Genomic DNA, 17,821 nt, shown 5'->3' on the forward strand with positions numbered 1-17,821 from the left:
TGTATGCTAAATAGACTGAAATTGTAGGATTATAGAAGTATAAGATTGATTAGCAGTCAGAAGGGATAAGTATGTATCTAAGTAAGTAGTGCTGAAATGCAAGGCTTGTAAGAGTCAGCTTAGCCATACTCAGTCATAGGCTTAAGAAATGCTTGACATAAGTCAGTGACCAAAGAATGACCCTATGCCACAAGATTATGGGAAAAGATGTGCCTGTGTGTGGTATTGAGAAAAATTAACCGTAAGAATAATTTTAACTGCAAAATACCCAGGAGTCACATTGTTCTAACACATGGCCAACCTGCAGGGTGCAGTAAGCAATGCGTAAATCCTAATGAGGATAAAAAGGAGCTATAAGCAACCTATGAAAAATGGGGGACCCCAATATTCTTGGGGGACACCATACAAATAAGGAAAAAGCGGGGGCACCTTCATGCACAGACGCAGACAGTAGGAGCAGTCAGAATTACAAGATAAAAGAAGGCTCCCAGATTGGGAAACCTGAGTTCCCCTATGGGAAAACTCCAGCAGGAACCCTTCCTTTACTGATGATCAATTGGCAAGGCAGCCATCAGACCCTAAGAATATCGTTAAGGATGTGAGTGAGTTATGACTATATGTATATAGGTCTGTACAGAATTTCTATAGGCTTGGGTAATCATAACTTTAATAAAACTTATAAAACAGATGAGACCTTGTACTTGTAAATGTCTGTATGGTCACTATCCTTGGTCTTTATGTGCTCCTAGAGACTCTAAATCCGAAGCAAGTAGCAGAGGTAAATTTCACTCTGTTGAGCTTCAAACTGTAGGCACCAGAGCCGAACCCACGGTGGTGTAAGACAACGTTACTAAATTCACTTTACATAAAATAAAAGGCTACACGGGAAGATAGCAATTGCTGTACAGGATTGGGGCCTATATCCCTTCTACATTTTTATTCTGATTACAGCATCAGAAAGAGGGAGAACACTGAATCCTCGGGAACAGCTGCTTCACCTACAAAGATAAAGGTACCACAGCAATCCGTGTTGTTTTACCGTAGCTGCTTTCAAGCCATTTTCAATTACCTTGTTACAGTAATTGGTACTAACACTGCAAGCTGCCAAAATGATGACATGTGGAGACCAGCCAAAGGTGCAGCCTAGATTAATTTCCTTTTGAATATGCACTAAATGATTGTGTACATTTCAGCAAGCTGCTACGTGAACCATATGGATCCCACATAATCCCACATCACGTCAGGAATGGGGGAGGGGATAAATCAGGATGACATCCTGATCTGTTCTTAATTATAGGAAGTCAACATCTGACAGCAGAGATTTTGGTGCTACACTGCAGCTAAGACCTCACCTGCTTTTTCATGGTAAAGGCCAAATTTTCATGGATTTATAAACGCGATTCCATTTGTTTTATTTGGTTTCTGTAAGGAAACAACCCACAGTAGCTCCCACTTGCATAATATTTGAGTTTAGCTTTTGCCCGTGAATTAAGCAATATAGTTCACTCCAACACCATTTTATATGCTGGCCAGAGAACATATGGACTACTCAAAGCACCACTGGCCAGGAGTGGATTTACCATGAAACAAACCAAACAATGGGGCCCCCAAAATGCAGGACAAATCTCCTCTGACAACCTGCCCCTGAGTCCCGGCAGGCAGCACAGCAGGGCTCAGGCAGGCAGGCTGCCTGCATGCTGTGGTCAGTGGCCCCACACCGCTCCTGGAAGCAGCCGGCTGCTGGCACATCTTTGTGCGCCCCTGGCAGGGGGGAGGCAGCTCCACCCGCTGCCCCCGCCCCGGGCAGCACACGGAGACCCGCTGCCCCCTCCCCGCAAGGGGCGTGCAGAGATGTGACAGCAGCAGGGCTAAGGTGATGCCCACTCTGCCTCCTTTCCTCCGCACTGCGCCGCTCCCGGAAGTGTCTGGCATGTCCCTGCAGCCCCTGGGGGGGAGGGTGTCTCTGTGCGCTGCCCCCCGCCCCAAGCACTGACTCTGCAGCTCCCATTGGCTGGGAACCGAAGCCAATGGGAGCTGCAGGGGTGGCACCTGCGGGCAGTGGTATGCGGAGACTCCCCTGCCCCCTCCCACCTAGGAGCTGCTGCCGAGGGGTTGGGGGGTTGCTCTGGGAGCCGCAATGCCTGAGATAAGCACCACCTCACTGACCCCTCCCGCACCCCAACACACTCCCCCAGCCCAGAGTCCACACCCAAACTTCCTCCCAGAGCCGGCACCCCTCACCCCTCCTGCACCCCAATCCCCTGCCCCAGTCCAGAGCCCGCCCCCAGAGCTCAACCCCCGCACCTCCATCCTGCCCCAATCAAGGTATCTCACTTTATTTTCATTTACTTCCCATTACTTATAATATAGGAAGAGGATGAAGAAAAAAAAGAATGAAAAACTGGGGGGGAAGATAAGAGAGAATCTTCTTTTTCTTGGCTGGGTCCTCAGGGAGGGCCCCACTAACTCTACATCCGCCACTGCCAGAGGCTTAGCTCTGGTCACGTATCTCAACACCTCCCCAACCCCACCCCACCATCTGAGAGATACAACAATGATACGAATGGGCTCAAGGGCTTTATCACTAAATATTTGCTGATGGGGGGAAAAAATCAAAACAAGAAAAATATCTTTTTAAAATTTAATTGTCCTCTAGCACTCGGCTGTTCAAAAGGAACAATCCTATGTGTACAGTATAGGCTCTCACTTCAAACAAGCTAACAGGAGCCAACAGCAGTACTGCTTGACTCCCAAAGTCCCAAAGGATTCTGTTTTCATTATTGTTGGTCCAAATTGGCAGTCCCTTTATCTGTGAAGTATGGACTTCAAATGCAATCACTGCTGACTTTTGAAAGCCTGTTCTATAAAGACTATTATTTTAATCTCTGTTTCCTTACCCAGGATAAATGGCTGGATAGACCAACTAGCGCCTAAAAGCACATTGCCTTGTGTTTGGTTTGTGGTGTGTTTTTTTTTTAAATCAAACTATGTTTTAAGTAGTGACGAGCCCAACCACAAAGCTCAAACCTAGATTCAAATAAACTCAAAACTGAGGTATGTTCGCATGTAGAAATTTTGGTTCAATACCATCTTTATTTAAGACATGTCAAATATCCATCAGTCAGGTCAGCCTAAATTCTAACACATGTTTTTAAAGTGCTGAGATCCGTTCGCTGAATTTTCACTCAGATTTCCGTAGCACAAGCGCTACTGCAATGTGCCATGGGTGCACACTACAGGCAAGCAGTGTGCAATTTACAGCATCATGAGTTGCTCACTCATACAGCTCTACAGCTCTTGGTTTCCCTCTGGGAATACAAGCAATGATAATTCAGTGAAATTAACCTGGTGATCTCCGATGCCTACTGGCTCAATTAACAGCAAGCAACAAATCCATATAGGAAAATCTCCCACCATATCAAGTCAAAGATGTGGTTCAAAATGCAACTTCTATTGATGGGAAAAACCATGACAGGTAAATCATCATGCACACTGAATAATCTCACATATCAGGAGTATGCGGCCTCTTGAACTTGACTGGATGTTTAATGGCACAGCCTGGAGCAGTTCAGCCTTTCAGTCTGCAGCTGCCTAGCTTGTAGTTGCATTTCTTATATTATCCGAGCTTTACCTTGCTGGGGACATACGCTTGTACAGAGAAAACAGGCAACGGAAGAGTAACGTTCTCAAGAATTATTTTGTGATGTTAGTGATAACACTAGTGATTTACACAAGTCTGAGGCTTACACAAAGGGTAAAATATTCAGGTTAGGTTGGAAACGCAAGAGTATTTCCCCGGCATTACTTAGCAGCTTGCATCAAGAAGATCTAGTTATTTAGAACCAGAACAAAACTCTCAGCCCCACTAGCCAGCTCATTCATCAAAACTGGTCAGTCTAGACCTCACAGGACTCCTACTAAGACAAAGCAGTCGCTTCTCTCTAGAGAGAGGGGCTGTACCCTTATGTATTTGCAGCTACACACACAGAGAGTCCTGCAAATCACCATGATAAGGAATCAATCCCCTTTCGCCATCACTTGATGCTGAAGGAAGGTAACCTAGATACCAAGAAAGGAAACCGAGACGAATATGAGCAACAAAAAACAGCGGTGGGTGGAATAAAGTCACAGCTGGACAAAACTTCTTATTCAGAGCTCTTGTACAGGTAAAAATATCATAGACCGGGGTCGGGAACCTTTCAGAAGTGCTGTGCCGAGTCTTCATTTAGTCACTCTAATTTAAGGTTTCGCGCGCCAGTCATACATTTTAACGTTTTTAGAAGGTCTCTTTCTATAAGTCTATAATAGATAACTAAACTATAGTTGTATGTAAAGTAAATAAGGTTTTTAAAATGTTGAAGAAGCTTCATTTAAAATTAAATTAAAATGCAGAGCCCCCCGGAGCAGTGGCCAGGACCGGGCGGTGTGAGTGTCACTGAAAATCCACTCGCGTGCTGCCTTTGGCATGCGTGCCATAGGTTGCCTACCCCGGTCAGAGGGTTTTTTAGCCACTTAGCCTATTAACATCCAGTCTGCCTCAGAGGAGAGAAAACGCTGTAACTTCCCCAAGAAGGTCACATGTGATGCCAAACATGGTCAAAAAATTACAATGCGGGAATGGGGGCAGGATACTGCAAGAATGAACAAACCGAATCACCTGGATGCAAGAGTTAAGATAGGACATGACAGGAGGTTTCTCCCCTTTAAAGAGACCCTTAAAGAGGATGAATAAGAAAAGGGTATTTCTAGAAAGGTGGAGAGCAAAGAAGATAAAAGCCTTCAGAATTCTGCAGACATCCAGCAAATGCCATAGGACCTCTTCAGCTTGAGGGAAACATCCTGACAGATCAGAAAGGACAATGCTACTATGTCCTCTCCTGCCCAGCTGCTTCTGTTTCTGTTCCCTGATGCCAGCAACCAACCAAGGTGAGCAGGAACAAGGAAAGGAGCAACAGTGAGGCAAAACAACAACTAGGGGGCGGAGCTGCAGGACAGGGGAGAATGGGGTGCCAAAAATGTCTCTTATCTAGACTGACTCCTTGCCAGATTGAGAGCACAGGAGGAACACAGTGTCAGCACAAACTGAAGCCACATTACCCTGGAATATTCCCTATTACAGTTTCCCTGGTATTTTTTCCTCTTAGGGTGTCTCAAGCAATGACATCTTCATACTACCCTTTGAAGATTATCTCACAACCTAATAGATGCCAATAACAGGAAGGTTTTCCTCATATTCAGCCTAAAATTCCCCTCTCATTTACATGATCCACACACAAAGCTGCACTGGTTTAACTAAAGGTGTTATTTTCAACTGATTTAGGGTACATCCACGCTACCCGCTGGATCGGCGGGTAGCAATCAATCTATCGGGGGTCGATTTATCGTGTCTTGTCTAGATGCGATAAATTGATCCCCAAATGCACTCCCCGTTGACTCCCGAACTCCACCAGGGCGGGAGGCGGTAGCGGAGTCGACGGGGGAGCGGCGGCCATTGATCCCGCGCCGTGAGGATGGGAGGTAAGTCGATCTAAGATATGTCGACTTCAGCTATGCTATTCTCGTAGCTGAAGTTGCATATCTTAGATCATTCCCCCCACCCCCGAAGTGTAGACCAGGCCTTAGTTAAATCAGTGCAAGTGTGTTCATGAACATTCAAACTGATTTAAGAGTGTCTACACTACCAAGACTGCAATGATTAAAACAGGTCTAGAAGCTCATTTAGTTAAATCAGTGCCCAAGCTATATGTGGATGACTTCTAAATCCCAACACACCAATTACACCCCTATTTATTGTGCTTAAGTTTCTCTTCCTCCTGGATGTTTACTCCCTTCGAATATGTATAGACTCTTAACCAGCCTTTTTTAGTTTTCATTTAGCTAAGCTATAAATTGACCTCCTTCTAACCACCTAACCATATTTTAAAATTTATCATTTTTTTTAAATTGACATTAAAAATAGTGAAAAACAAATGATCCATAATAGCACAAGCAAAGACAACTAAACAACTTGGTGATAAAAAGAAAGTCATGTATCCCCCAAAAGGGGGACATTCACACGTTTTGGCATACAACATTTTGCTGTTTAAAGAGAAAATAATCACTTAATCCAGCTTCTTATGACTATATCTCCTCTCTTATTGTAGTTTAGACAACTGATTGTGTACTCAAAAGGTAAAAATGCTGTTAATTTCCTTTTAAATGCTGCTTAGCATATGAAATATAAAAGTTTGTTTTTCAATGGCATATCTTTATTTTTAAACTACTCCAAGTATTGTTCCTATATGCAGCTGAAAATCGTAAGTAATTTAGCATTAAAACACTGAATGATCAGTATGGTTTGACATTGCTCCTTTACAAATCATTTCTAATATGTGACGATTCAAAATGCAGGTCAAGAGAGCATTGTGTTAGTGCTGTCATATGCAGAAAAGAAAGCAGTACACATATGAATTCTAGCTTTAATATGTTGTAGCAGAGTTTATCATTTTTTTCTAATCTACAACCTTCCCAAAAGCCCATTCCCCAACATCAGGGGCATAAGAAACCCTTTGACTTGAAACGTGCAGGGCAGTATGTCTCTCCCATTCAGACACATATAAAAATAAAAGTAGTAAAATGAGTGTGTGACAGATAATGGTATCTGGATGCAAAAGTTAGAGGGATGCACGTTTTCCTGGCTGTTAGTCCATGAGGGATGATTCAATAATACGTTAACAAAAGACCCATCTTAAATTGTCATTTGGAATCATTAAGCATTGAAAGGTAGGTTTGCAATGGCAGGCACTCAAGGTTCAAATTGAGCTCCTGCTGAGCTCAGTGTGGCTTGGATCGGCCCCTTAAAGAGGATATTGGCTAATATTTGTATCTTCTGGGGAAGGAGGAAGAACCTAATGAGAATGCTCTAAAACTGGTTTCAGACACTGTTGTGATGCTTATTGGCCTGAGTTTCCATAACCAGATTTGGGCACATGCAATCGCATGCCAAGAACGTGCACTTCACCTGTGCATGCAAAGCAGGGATAGTCAGGGATCTGCCTAAGCACAGATCTGCACATGGGCATGGCCGTGATGTGTTCCACACACAAATTGCACAGGGGTATGCAAAAAGGAAAAAAACAAAAAATCAGGCTGTAAATGTCAGTGTATGTTTGAAAACAAGGAGACGTTGGCTTAGCATAAGCTGACAAGTGAAGAGAGCTATAAAAGAAAAAAGACCTCCGCTTACACTCACTACTTCTAAATAAATGACACTCAGTGATGAAAATGACAGACATTTCTTGGTCAAACCAAACTCTGTTCTACAACTTACAATTTTCAGGAATCTGAAGGAATTCTTCCCTGTACTCCCCCAGCTGAAGCTGTTAGCCTGCTTAGCAGAGCTTTTATTAGCCCAGGCTAGTGTAAATATCACCCAATCTTTTATTGCATTATTGTTTATTCCTTTATGTCCATGATGTGCATTATAATTGGTTTAAGACAACTGGAATTGGATCTTGGAGACAGTTGGGGATGATCACTGGAGGATGCTTCAGAGATAAGCTGACATCTCACCTTGGGGAGGACAAAGAGACAGAAGTAGACAAGCCCTTTAATACAAAGTCTCCAGCATGACAGAGACGTTTACATCCATACCCTGATCGGGCTGTAAGGATATTGGCATAGGTTAATATGGGCACTGGAAGAGCCAAACAACCTGAAGGTAAGTAGGACCATTTACAAGCTAACTGTGAACAAAAATTACCCCCAAACCAAGGTTTGTAAACATGGCGAGTTCTAGCTGTATATTATGAATGCTGTGACGACAGATAATGACTATTAGCACTATTCCTGGGAGGTTATCCAGCCAGTGCACCTTGAACTTTTACTAGATTGACTTTTTCTGTGGTCCTGAAGCAATCATTAGATAAGGATGCCAGCCACAGAATTAAAGCTACAGTGTCTAGGGAAGTTCTGTACTAAGCCAGCACACTTCTTTACAAGATTTGATAGCCCTGATAAGTAAATGTGTTTGTTTTGCACTAGACCAGACCAATCAATCCAATGTCAGTATAACATAATGAATGAACTTAGGAAGCGAAGCACCATAAATGTGAAAGGGGATTTGCATGCAAATTCAGCTGATCACAGATGGCACAAGGCACTAAGGAGGAAGGAAAGAAATTTAAGATGCACAATTTGCTGATATGACAGTTTGGAAGATTGTGGAGGGGACAACAAATTTTGCTTAACTAATAAATGTTCATCTGGGTCACAGAACACAATCTCCCTCCGCAGGGACTGGGATGGGTAAAGCTTATCTCAAAGGATCACTTAAAAAAAAAGAGCAGAATTTTGTTTTTATGATTTCAATTGCCAGTTCCTACAGCAATACTTTTAAATGAGAGCCCCCATTTTTAAGGGTGCTACATCTTCAGAATCTCCAGCATCCTCCTGTTATTAGCCACGTCTTATTCTCTGTAACTGCTGGAATCTGAATGCGGAAGTCTGGTGCGAAGGTCTGCGTGGCATCCCCTGATATGGCTCAGACTAAGCATTTGGATTTCTTTGATGCTCAAATGCTATCCAGCTGTGTTCGAAGTCCCATCAGTTCCCATCCATCGGATGGCAAGTACAGTAGGAATCCAACGAAAGCACTACAAAAGGCAGGTTCTCTCTATAAGTGTAGATATGAGCTTGTTTCCTCTTCTGAAGCAGAGAAGCAAAAGAAAGCCGCAGTGCCTCAGAGTGCCAGATCAGCAGACACAGCCATAAGGTGTGACTGGCAAGGTAGTATAGTACCCACCGTGTCCCAGTCTCAGCTCTGCCAGAATATTCCTGTCTCCTCTTTTCCTCTCCCTCCGTTGACACCACCGCATGTTAATCCTCAAGAATTCTTGTTATTTAATAAATGCATTAAAGTCTATTGATTTTTAACAAATAGGAAAGGTCAAATAAAAACAAAGAGAGAGCATTTTGTAATGCCCAATGGTTATAAGAAAAAACATGATTAGAGTCAGCAATCATTACACAGGTTAAAAGAAACCCCCCAAAACTCCCAGTTACATCACTGCAAGTGCAAAGTAAATCCACTATGGGCCAGATCTTCATCTGATGGAAATCTGAGCCATTGACTTACGTGGCATTACTTTAGATTTACACCAGTGTAACAGAGCTGATTTTGGCCCTGAAACCTATCTGGTTCCCAGATTTTAAAGGCTAGAGGCCAGAGAATGTCACCCAATAATTTCTGATAGATTGATCGATTTTAAGGAAAATGTTACCAGCCACTCCTAAGACTTGCAGGGGATTTGAACCTGTGCTCCCACACACTGCCGCTAAAGTTACAAGTCTACATCAACAACAAGCCATGCACCAAACAGTCCTGCAACAAATCACACACAACCGTATTCCTCATTTTGAACAGCTAGGTGCTATTTGAAATATTCATGTAAGATAAAGCCCTTGACATTCACGTTTTTTACCTCATACTTTTTTGGTCATGTTCCATCTATCTCTACTCACAATGCTGTAATTAGAACACTTAATTACTGTTCTGCAATAAAGTTTATGAACCAACATTTTATCCTTACTCTGCACGTTAGGTCTTATTTATTTTTATATATGCATAAATATGCAAAGCCATTAAAGTGATTATTAATTGCTGCAGAAAGCAATTTGGTGGCTTTCAGCAGATACAGTCATTGAAACTGTATAAAGTATTCGCTGTTTTTCAGCTACTGTCATCAATTATTTAGCTTTTAGAGGAACTCAGTTATCATGATATAATGGATCTTCTACTTAAACACTGTTTCTGCTTAACGGAAAGGAAACTGATCTTTTATTAAATTAAGCTCAACAGTACAGCGAACTGCTTCATTTTAGAAAATCTTCATAAAATCGCAATTTCATGAACAGTCTGACCCGTCTGATGCTCATGGCTCTCCTATATCAATTAAATCCTATGCCACAAGGCTACCACCTTTCTCTTCCCTCCTAGCCCCTATTTTTTTTCCTTTAAGCTGAGTCACAAACTTTCTGCACTGTGGATTTTTTTAAAGAACACCAAGGAACTTTAACATTCACTTTTCTGACTGGCCTCTGTGGAAATGGCAAATCCTGCATCTATGTCAGGAGAGAGAGTATTTACAAAGCTACACTACACGCTATAAACACGCATTCCAAGTATGCCTTTTTCGAAGATAGTCCTCAAGAGGGGGAAGCTCTTTTTACAAGTCTGCAATCTCACTTCATTACTATTTACTGCACATACCTAGCTAGCAACCACTTACTGATGTTTAACCATCATGCTATAGGAAAGTGGGGATGTTTTGCCTGACTTTTAGAATCTTGTTTGTGACTACTAAAATTTAAATTAACTCAATGCTTTTCAGTCCAGTGGTAAGTGCTCCCTTTTAAGATGACAATCTGCTTTGTATTCCATATTTTTAAATAGTTTTGTTCTACCTTGACCTTCCTCCCATAGCGTGGTTCCTTTACTTTGCATTGCTGCTGGTACAATCTGCCCACCTTTCTACTGGCACAATCCCTGCAGCTATCACTGGTCATGGGATATACAGTCCCACCTTCGAGAGTTCAGCATCCTAGAGCCATACCAGATCCTTCAGCGCCGGCCTCTGTAACTATGTGGGGAAAATAAATATCACCCCCACTAAAGCAGCTCAGTGACTATTCATAAATGCTCCTGGTGTTAGTAAAGAGATTTAAATGACAAGGAAAATGTAATTAATGGTCCTATTTTCTTTTCCTAAAGGTGTATCTACTCGTCCGCCTTGCATATAAAGCAAATGCATCTCTTCAAAAGGAATTTAGTGCCCAAAGTGGCTCTTTAAAATATGTGAAATAAGAATTTATCCTTTGGTTTCCGAGAGAGAAATGCAGAGCGACCCTGGGTTGTAGCTGGCACTTACAGAGGGACATGTAGGTAGCTTCCCCAGCTTACGAGTGCTTGTAACAATTGCAAGCCCTAGGTCTTGTGCACTCCTCAGGGAGGGGCCCCAGCTCTGCTCCCCTCTCCACCAGGCCGCAGACCAATAGGGTGACCTCCCCGACCCTGATTTAAGGGATGTTCCTTGACCATTTAAAACGTTACATTCAAGTGTATGATAATTGCATGGTATGCTTGACAGCAGTAGAAATGTACACTCGAGAGAAAAATATATGCTGTACTAAGAGAAGTGATGCTTCCCTAAAGGGTCCCTTAAGATAAAGCACTGTTCCTTATTTTGTGTTTTTCCCTTATTTCTACACAACAAAGGTGGTCACCCTACAGAGCAAGCCAGCTGCACTGGTTCAGGGAGAGCCAGCTGCAAAGATTCCCTGAGTACAAAGGGCAGGCTCATCTCTGGTACCAGCACATGGATGGATAGGAAGCAGGTTGTGGCCTCTCCTACTGACCGTATGTGGGAGCCTGAAGATTGCCCTAAATTCTGCCCTTAATGTAGTGGTCACTTAGATCCCTGCAGTGGCCCAAAGGGCACAGATCTGTCCTGGCCACGTTCCCTCCTGCCCTACCTCTGTCCCGCTCACAGGGATCATGTCCTTGCACCTAAGCTTCCTGGGTAGATTCTGTACAGCATGAGTACAAACCCCTCCAAGCTGTCCGGCCACCAATCAATATCCTTGATCTATAGAATGAGACAGTCTATTCTCAGTGTTCCCAAGATGAATGCTAACTATTGATATCTGTGGTAGTTTTGGATGCAGACATCTGTCCACCAATTTGTTTCCTATGTACCATCAATCATAGGTCATCTACTTTCACTTATTACCAACCTGGCTGGATTTGATCCAGTAAGTACAGGTGAAAGCATAAATGAAGTGAGTTTAAGGCTATTAAGAAGCTTGAATCCTTACTGGAAAACTATTTCTAGAAGGACGCTGGGATGTTTAACTGACTTTTTGCAATTTTATTTTATTTGTAATTTCAAAATTTGTCATCAATAAAACAATTCATGAAAAATATGACAAGCATATTCCACTAACTGTCAAGGCAATAATGAAGAATAAAATAATACAAACTCATCATGAAACCTTCATATCACTTTGAGTAATAAGGCTCTATTAAATAAAAAGGCTATTTACTAAAGCCTTTCATTTCAGAATTTAAGAATTTACCACAGTAAGAAAGAACTAAGCTGAAACTTTTTTTAATCAAATCCCAGATACATAATTTCTTCTGATTCAATCTGAAAAACTCACAAGATTAAAAGAGACTCATTAATAAGATGGCAAGTGAATACAAACATAGGGCTTTAATAAAAAAAAAATCAATAGGCTATAGCTGCTTTTTACATTCATCAGATATATTCTGTAGAGAAGCCAACAAAATTAGACCGCTTTTGATATGATAATATGTAAACATAAAACGTTTGATCTTCCAGACCACATAATTTCATTATGAAATACTAGCAGAAAACAAAGCCAAAACTACATTTTGTATCAATCAAATTCCAAAGAAATCAGACCTGATCATTGAACAAGAAAGCCTACATAGACAGACACTTCTTTCTATATCAGGTAGGTCTCCATGTTTCTGGGAAAATAATGGGTTTACCATTATAAGAAATCCTTCCTTTAGATTGAAAAACTAATGCCTTCAATTGTGCCCCATCTAGGACAGATCCACAGATTAGATTACAATAACAACGTGACTCAGAGTGTTAGAACCAAATAGAATTCTAGCAACAGTATTTCTATCAGGAATCCAGAGATATTTCCAAATGCTTAATAGGAGTGTTTAAAGATTTAACTACATACAGAATTCAAAAAAAGAATTTAGGTACCTCCTTTTTAGGTTTATTAGTAGATATGGGAAGCCCAAAGATGCTAATACCATACATCTTGGAAAGATTTTGTGAAGACTTAAAGTTAAGACAGAACTCGTATTTGTGATCATCTCTCTCATCTCCTATTAAGCATTTAGAAATATCTCTGGATTCCTGATAGAATGCTAGCAACAGTATTTCTATTTGGGTCTAACTCTCTGACTCACATTGTTATTGTAATCTAATCTGTGGAGCCTTCCTAGATGGGGAGCAACTGAAGGCATTAGTTTGAAGGCATTAAAAGCAGCTTCTTTAGGTTCCAATCCTGCAATCGGATCTGTGCGACTATACAGAATCCCACTGATTTCTACAGGGCAAATGGGCTGCCTGAATGCATTGGACTGCAGGAATATTTGCAATGGGACTATATCCTGCCATTTTTAAAGAACTTTCTATTATTTTTACTCTCTCGCCACCACCCAAGATTAGATATTTGATTCAGACACAAATAAAATTATGTGGAATTATACGCAGGCTGCTCTGGCTGGCAGACCTGGCTGACCTTTTCAAAGGCCTGAAATAGATTAAAACTCAACATTTCAGGCAAGGCGAGGAGGGGCAGGAGGAGAGAGGGGTATCCTATCTAGTAGCACTTCCCTCATGCAATCATTCAGGCTGTTGTCCCATGGACACGCCCTCACAGACCAATCTGAGCACAATGGTGAATTTTATCCTGAGAAATAGTGACTCTGAAAAAGATCTGAGAGTCATGGTGGATAATCAATGGAACATGAGCTCCCAGTTCAACACTGTGGCCAAGAGGGCTAATGCAATTTTGGGATGCATAAACAGGGGAACCTCAAGTAGGAGGAGAGAGGTTTTTTTAAAATGCTTTTGTTATATTTTTAATGCTTAATAGGAGTGATTAAATATTTTAGTATGTACAAAACTGCAAAAAGCAAAACAAAATTAGACACCTATTAGTATAATATGTAAACAAACATTCTATTTTCCAGACCACACAACTTCATTACAAAATACCAGCAGAAAACAAAGCCAAAACTGCATTTTGTATTGATCTAATTCCAATTAAATCAGACCAGATTACTGAACAAGGCAGTCTACACAGACACGTTTTTCCTTCTAGATCAGGTAGGTCACAGTATTTCCGGGAAATAAAGGGTTTGTTTACCATTGTAAAAAATCTTTCCTTTGGCACGGATGTAACCACTGCTGGAATCCTGTGTCCAGTTCTGGTGCCCACAATTCAAGAATTATGGTGATAAATTGGGGAGGGTTCAGAGAAGAGCCACGAGAATTATTACAATATTAGAAAACCTGCTTTACGGTGATAGTCTCAAGGAGCTCAGTCTATTTAGATTAACAAAGGGAAGGTTAAGGGGTGACTTGGATACAGTCTATAAGTACCTTCATGGGGAACAAATATTTGATAATGAGCTCTTCAATCTAGCAGAGGAAGGAAGGTCTAACACAATCCAAAGGCTGAAAGCTAAAGTTAGACAAATTCCATCTGGAATTAAAGGTGTACATTTTTAAACAGTGAGAGTATAAAAAAAATAATAATTGGAGACTACCAATCTCCTAGAACTGGAAGGGACCTTAAAAGGTCATTGAGTCCAGCCCCCTGCCTTCACTAGCAGGACCAATTTTTGCCCCAGATCCCTAAGTGGTCTCCTCAAGGATTGAACTCACAACCCTGGGTTTAGCAGGCCAATGCTCAAGCCACTGAGCTATCCTTCCCCCCAGTTAATTAATTAATTAATTAGCCAAAGGAACAACTTACCAAGGTCGCCGAGGAATTCTCCATCACTGACCATTTTTAAATCAAGACTGAATTTTTTTTTCTAGAAGATCTGCTCTAGGAATTATTTTGGGACGTTCCCTGGTCTGTGTTCTACAGGAGGACAGATTAGATGATCACAATGGTCCCTTCAGGTCTTGGAATCTATGAATCTATTAAAAACAGCAGGAAGGAAAAGGGCAAATCTCATAACATCAGATTGTGGTGGGTCTTGAAATTCAAATGCTGGGACTCCTGGACATACACGATTTAACTGCTCTGTAACAGAGCAATTCTAGTCACAAAGATGAGAAGTCAATCAAAGCTCACAAAGACAGGCTTTTCCAGTTCTCCTTTGGTAACTCTGACAAGAAGGTTTCTAGCAGGTCATACGATGTAAAGTGGATGGTTTCATAAGTGATGGCGGCTACAGTTACCAGGAAAAACCAGAACGAACTTCTCCAAATGTTCTTTTCCCTCATAACTAAATAGAATGGGTTCCATTCAGACCTGGGGTAAGCAGGTACAGTTCAACAAACTGACTCTGGGCATTAATGTATGGCGGTTAGTTAAGAAAAGGCAGCACCCGAAAGAAAAGAAGATGACGCAATGGGGAATGGATATGGCTATGTTAGTAAATCCTGGGATAACAATCTCAGATAAGGCAAACTTTACTTCACTGTTGCACTATCAAATTAAACTTGAGATACCGTAATTTTCTCACCTCTTGTGATACAGCAGCACTTTATTTATTTGTTTAGGTATAAAAGCCTCTTGGCTTTGTGTTTTATTGCCGTTTTGACAATGCAGGTTTTCTTGCCATGCTGCTGTATCTCCTTTTGCCCCTCTGTATCACGTTCTGTTAATGTTTCACTGGTTAGATTTGCATTCTTTAACTGAATATAAAATGTGTAAGTAAATCAATCAAAGTAACCCAATCTTTGAAGGGAAAGGTAGGCCCAACAGCACATTCCCAGAGTCACCCAGCCTCTCTTCAGCTGGCACTAACCTCCATATTCCTATTGTCTGTATATCATCAAGTCAAAACAGGGGTATCCGGGAGAAGCCCAAATAACCTTCAAGCATGGGGGAGTTTCCATAGTGCCCCCCTCAGGTATAAGCAAGACTTTTCATGGTCTACATGTGCAGACTGCAAGGTAAAGAGGAGGGATTGGTGGAAGGTGTCTTTGCCTCTGTAACGGATTAGTAGAATTACATGTAGATGCTTACAGGAATGAATGCAATTATTTCACAGACCAGGATAGCTCAGATCTGAACTGGAAAACTACTATGCAATAAACTGGATTTGTTTACCCCATCCTGGTCCGACATTGCTTTTACTGGGCAATCTTCTGCTTTGCTAACCAAAGTCAGGAATGGGGGAAGCCTTAAGCCTAGCCGGCAGGGAAACCACTTAAAAACCATTACACAACACAAACAAGAACACATTTAATTCAATTTCAGAAATAGGCGAAAAGGGGCAAATAGAATGGGAGCCTACTGCTTCATGCCAGCGTGAGAAACAGCCAACTGTGACAGGCAAAGAAAGGCAGCCAGAACGGAGCTGTTGCGAGAGGCATCTCTCGCTGCTATTCTACCAGAATTCAAATCCCGTCACACTGGAGATCTTGCTACCTAGCCTTTTTTATTATTGTTTTTCCATTTTCTTATTAGCCTTAATTCTCCTTTATTTTAGCACTGTTGCAGCCTGTACCTTAGTTCTTTTAACCCTGACAACACTGCTCTTTTGTAGACTGAGCTTCAGCAAAGCACAGCACAGCACACACACACACACGTGTATCACATTAATTGGGTGATGTGTATCAAAATCAAAATCTGTAATCACAGATTACATTATCATATTAATTGGGTGATGTTGATATAACTGAGTAGCCTCTAATTCTGCAAGGCAGAACTTTAAAGACACAAGTCATCCCCGTTGACTTTAATGGGATTAGTTATGTGCTTAGAAGTTAGGCATGTGCTTAAGTGCATTACTGAATCATGTCCAAGTCATTCACTCTTTCCTCCTCCAGGCTGCTCCCCAAGACTCATTCCTCCTGTGATGCTCATAAGAAGCGAATCAACAGAAAATATTAAAATATATAAGGATCTAATTCCATGGTCCTTTTTAAAGCCAAACTCCAGCTGTGCTGAGTGGGAATTTTGCTCAAGTAATGGCCACAGAATTTGGCCCAAAATAAGTAAGCAAATAAACCCATGTTTTGCCTCCTCTGGGATTCCCACTGCATCCATTATTATTATTGTTGTTGTATTACAGCTGTGCCCAATCCAGGATTAGGGTCCCACAGTGACAGGCGCTGTACAAATAAGTAACAAGAATATGGCCTCTGTGCCAGAGAGCTCACAATGTAGGCACCCGTTCTTGCCCATGTCAATCTTATTTCGACTGTAAATTCCATGGGGTAGAGATTGCCAGTATTTTGCATCTTATTCAGCACGGAGTATATCGTCAGCACCTAATATTTCCTCAAACTCGTTGTGCCTGTTTCCAAATTGTGTGGGTTTGAAATTTCATCTCAATCTTGAATTCTGCATTGAGAAGAGACTGAAAATTGAAGAGAAGAGAAGAATCTGATTTAATAAAAACAGGATGAGGGGACCGAGTGAAAAGAAATACAGTGGGAGAACTCTAGAAAAGAGAGGGGTGGCTCCGACTGCATTGTTCACTCTCGCTTCGACTACGTGAAAGGTGCCCAGTGAAGGGACTGTGTGTGGGCAAAACCAAAGAAGATTGGTAGTGGGAGATAAGTAATTAAAAGAATTGGATTAGAAGCAGAATAAAATAATGCAGCAATCAGCCCACTTTGATTCTCAGCATTGCTCCCATTGTTCCATGTAGCTTGTACTATACAGATTGCATGAATGGCTGATCAACACAGCACCATAGTAATCACACAAAACCTTAGCTAATTAGTCCTGTCTGAGAACGACTGAAATCCTGGAAAAACTAAGAGGTCAAATGCTCTGAAGTGAAGGTGTTTGTGTTGCATAGCCTCCACTATTTTTTTTAATTGCTTTAGCAGAATATTAGGATTATTGTTCAGCTTAGACCTTTTTCTTTACAAGCCACAGGCTCTTGCCACAACAACTACAAGCCAAGCCTGATAACTCATTTAACAAAACAAACCACTGTCAAAGAGCTACTGTCAGTGTGTGCTCTGCTGTCTGCAGACTTCTAATCAGGGCCTGCAATTTAGTAATGGAATTGCAAAGGCAAGACCACAAAAAACAT

The 17,821-nt window shown here is 41.6% G+C and overlaps 2 protein-coding genes across 2 annotated transcripts in view; one reads left to right on the plus strand and one right to left on the minus strand.

Annotated features, from left to right (window-relative positions):
- SGCD (sarcoglycan delta) overlaps positions 1 to 17,821 on the minus strand; it is a 511,873-nt gene that overhangs the window by 392,350 nt on the left and 101,702 nt on the right. The window lies entirely within an intron of this gene.
- LOC120370200 lies at positions 37 to 16,902 on the plus strand. The gene is made up of 5 exons (XM_039484532.1): positions 37 to 598; positions 952 to 1,012; positions 13,781 to 13,916; positions 16,602 to 16,739; positions 16,847 to 16,902. Exons 1-5 carry the CDS (start codon positions 372 to 374, stop codon positions 16,900 to 16,902), a joined length of 618 nt encoding a protein of 205 aa, XP_039340466.1. The 5' UTR covers positions 37 to 371.

Source organism: Mauremys reevesii, linkage group 8, assembly GCF_016161935.1.
Source record: "Mauremys reevesii isolate NIE-2019 linkage group 8, ASM1616193v1, whole genome shotgun sequence".
Taxonomy (NCBI): domain Eukaryota; kingdom Metazoa; phylum Chordata; order Testudines; family Geoemydidae; genus Mauremys; species Mauremys reevesii.

Coding starts and splice junctions, on each gene's coding strand:
- LOC120370200 (XM_039484532.1), top strand. CDS start 372: ATGGGGGACCCCAATATTCTTGGGGGACACCATACAAATAAGGAAAAA. Junction 599..951: donor CTAAGAATATCGTTAAGGAT/GTGAGTGAGTTA, acceptor TTCTGATTACAG/CATCAGAAAGAGGGAGAACA. Junction 16,740..16,846: donor TGAGTGGGAATTTTGCTCAA/GTAATGGCCACA, acceptor GTTGTATTACAG/CTGTGCCCAATCCAGGATTA.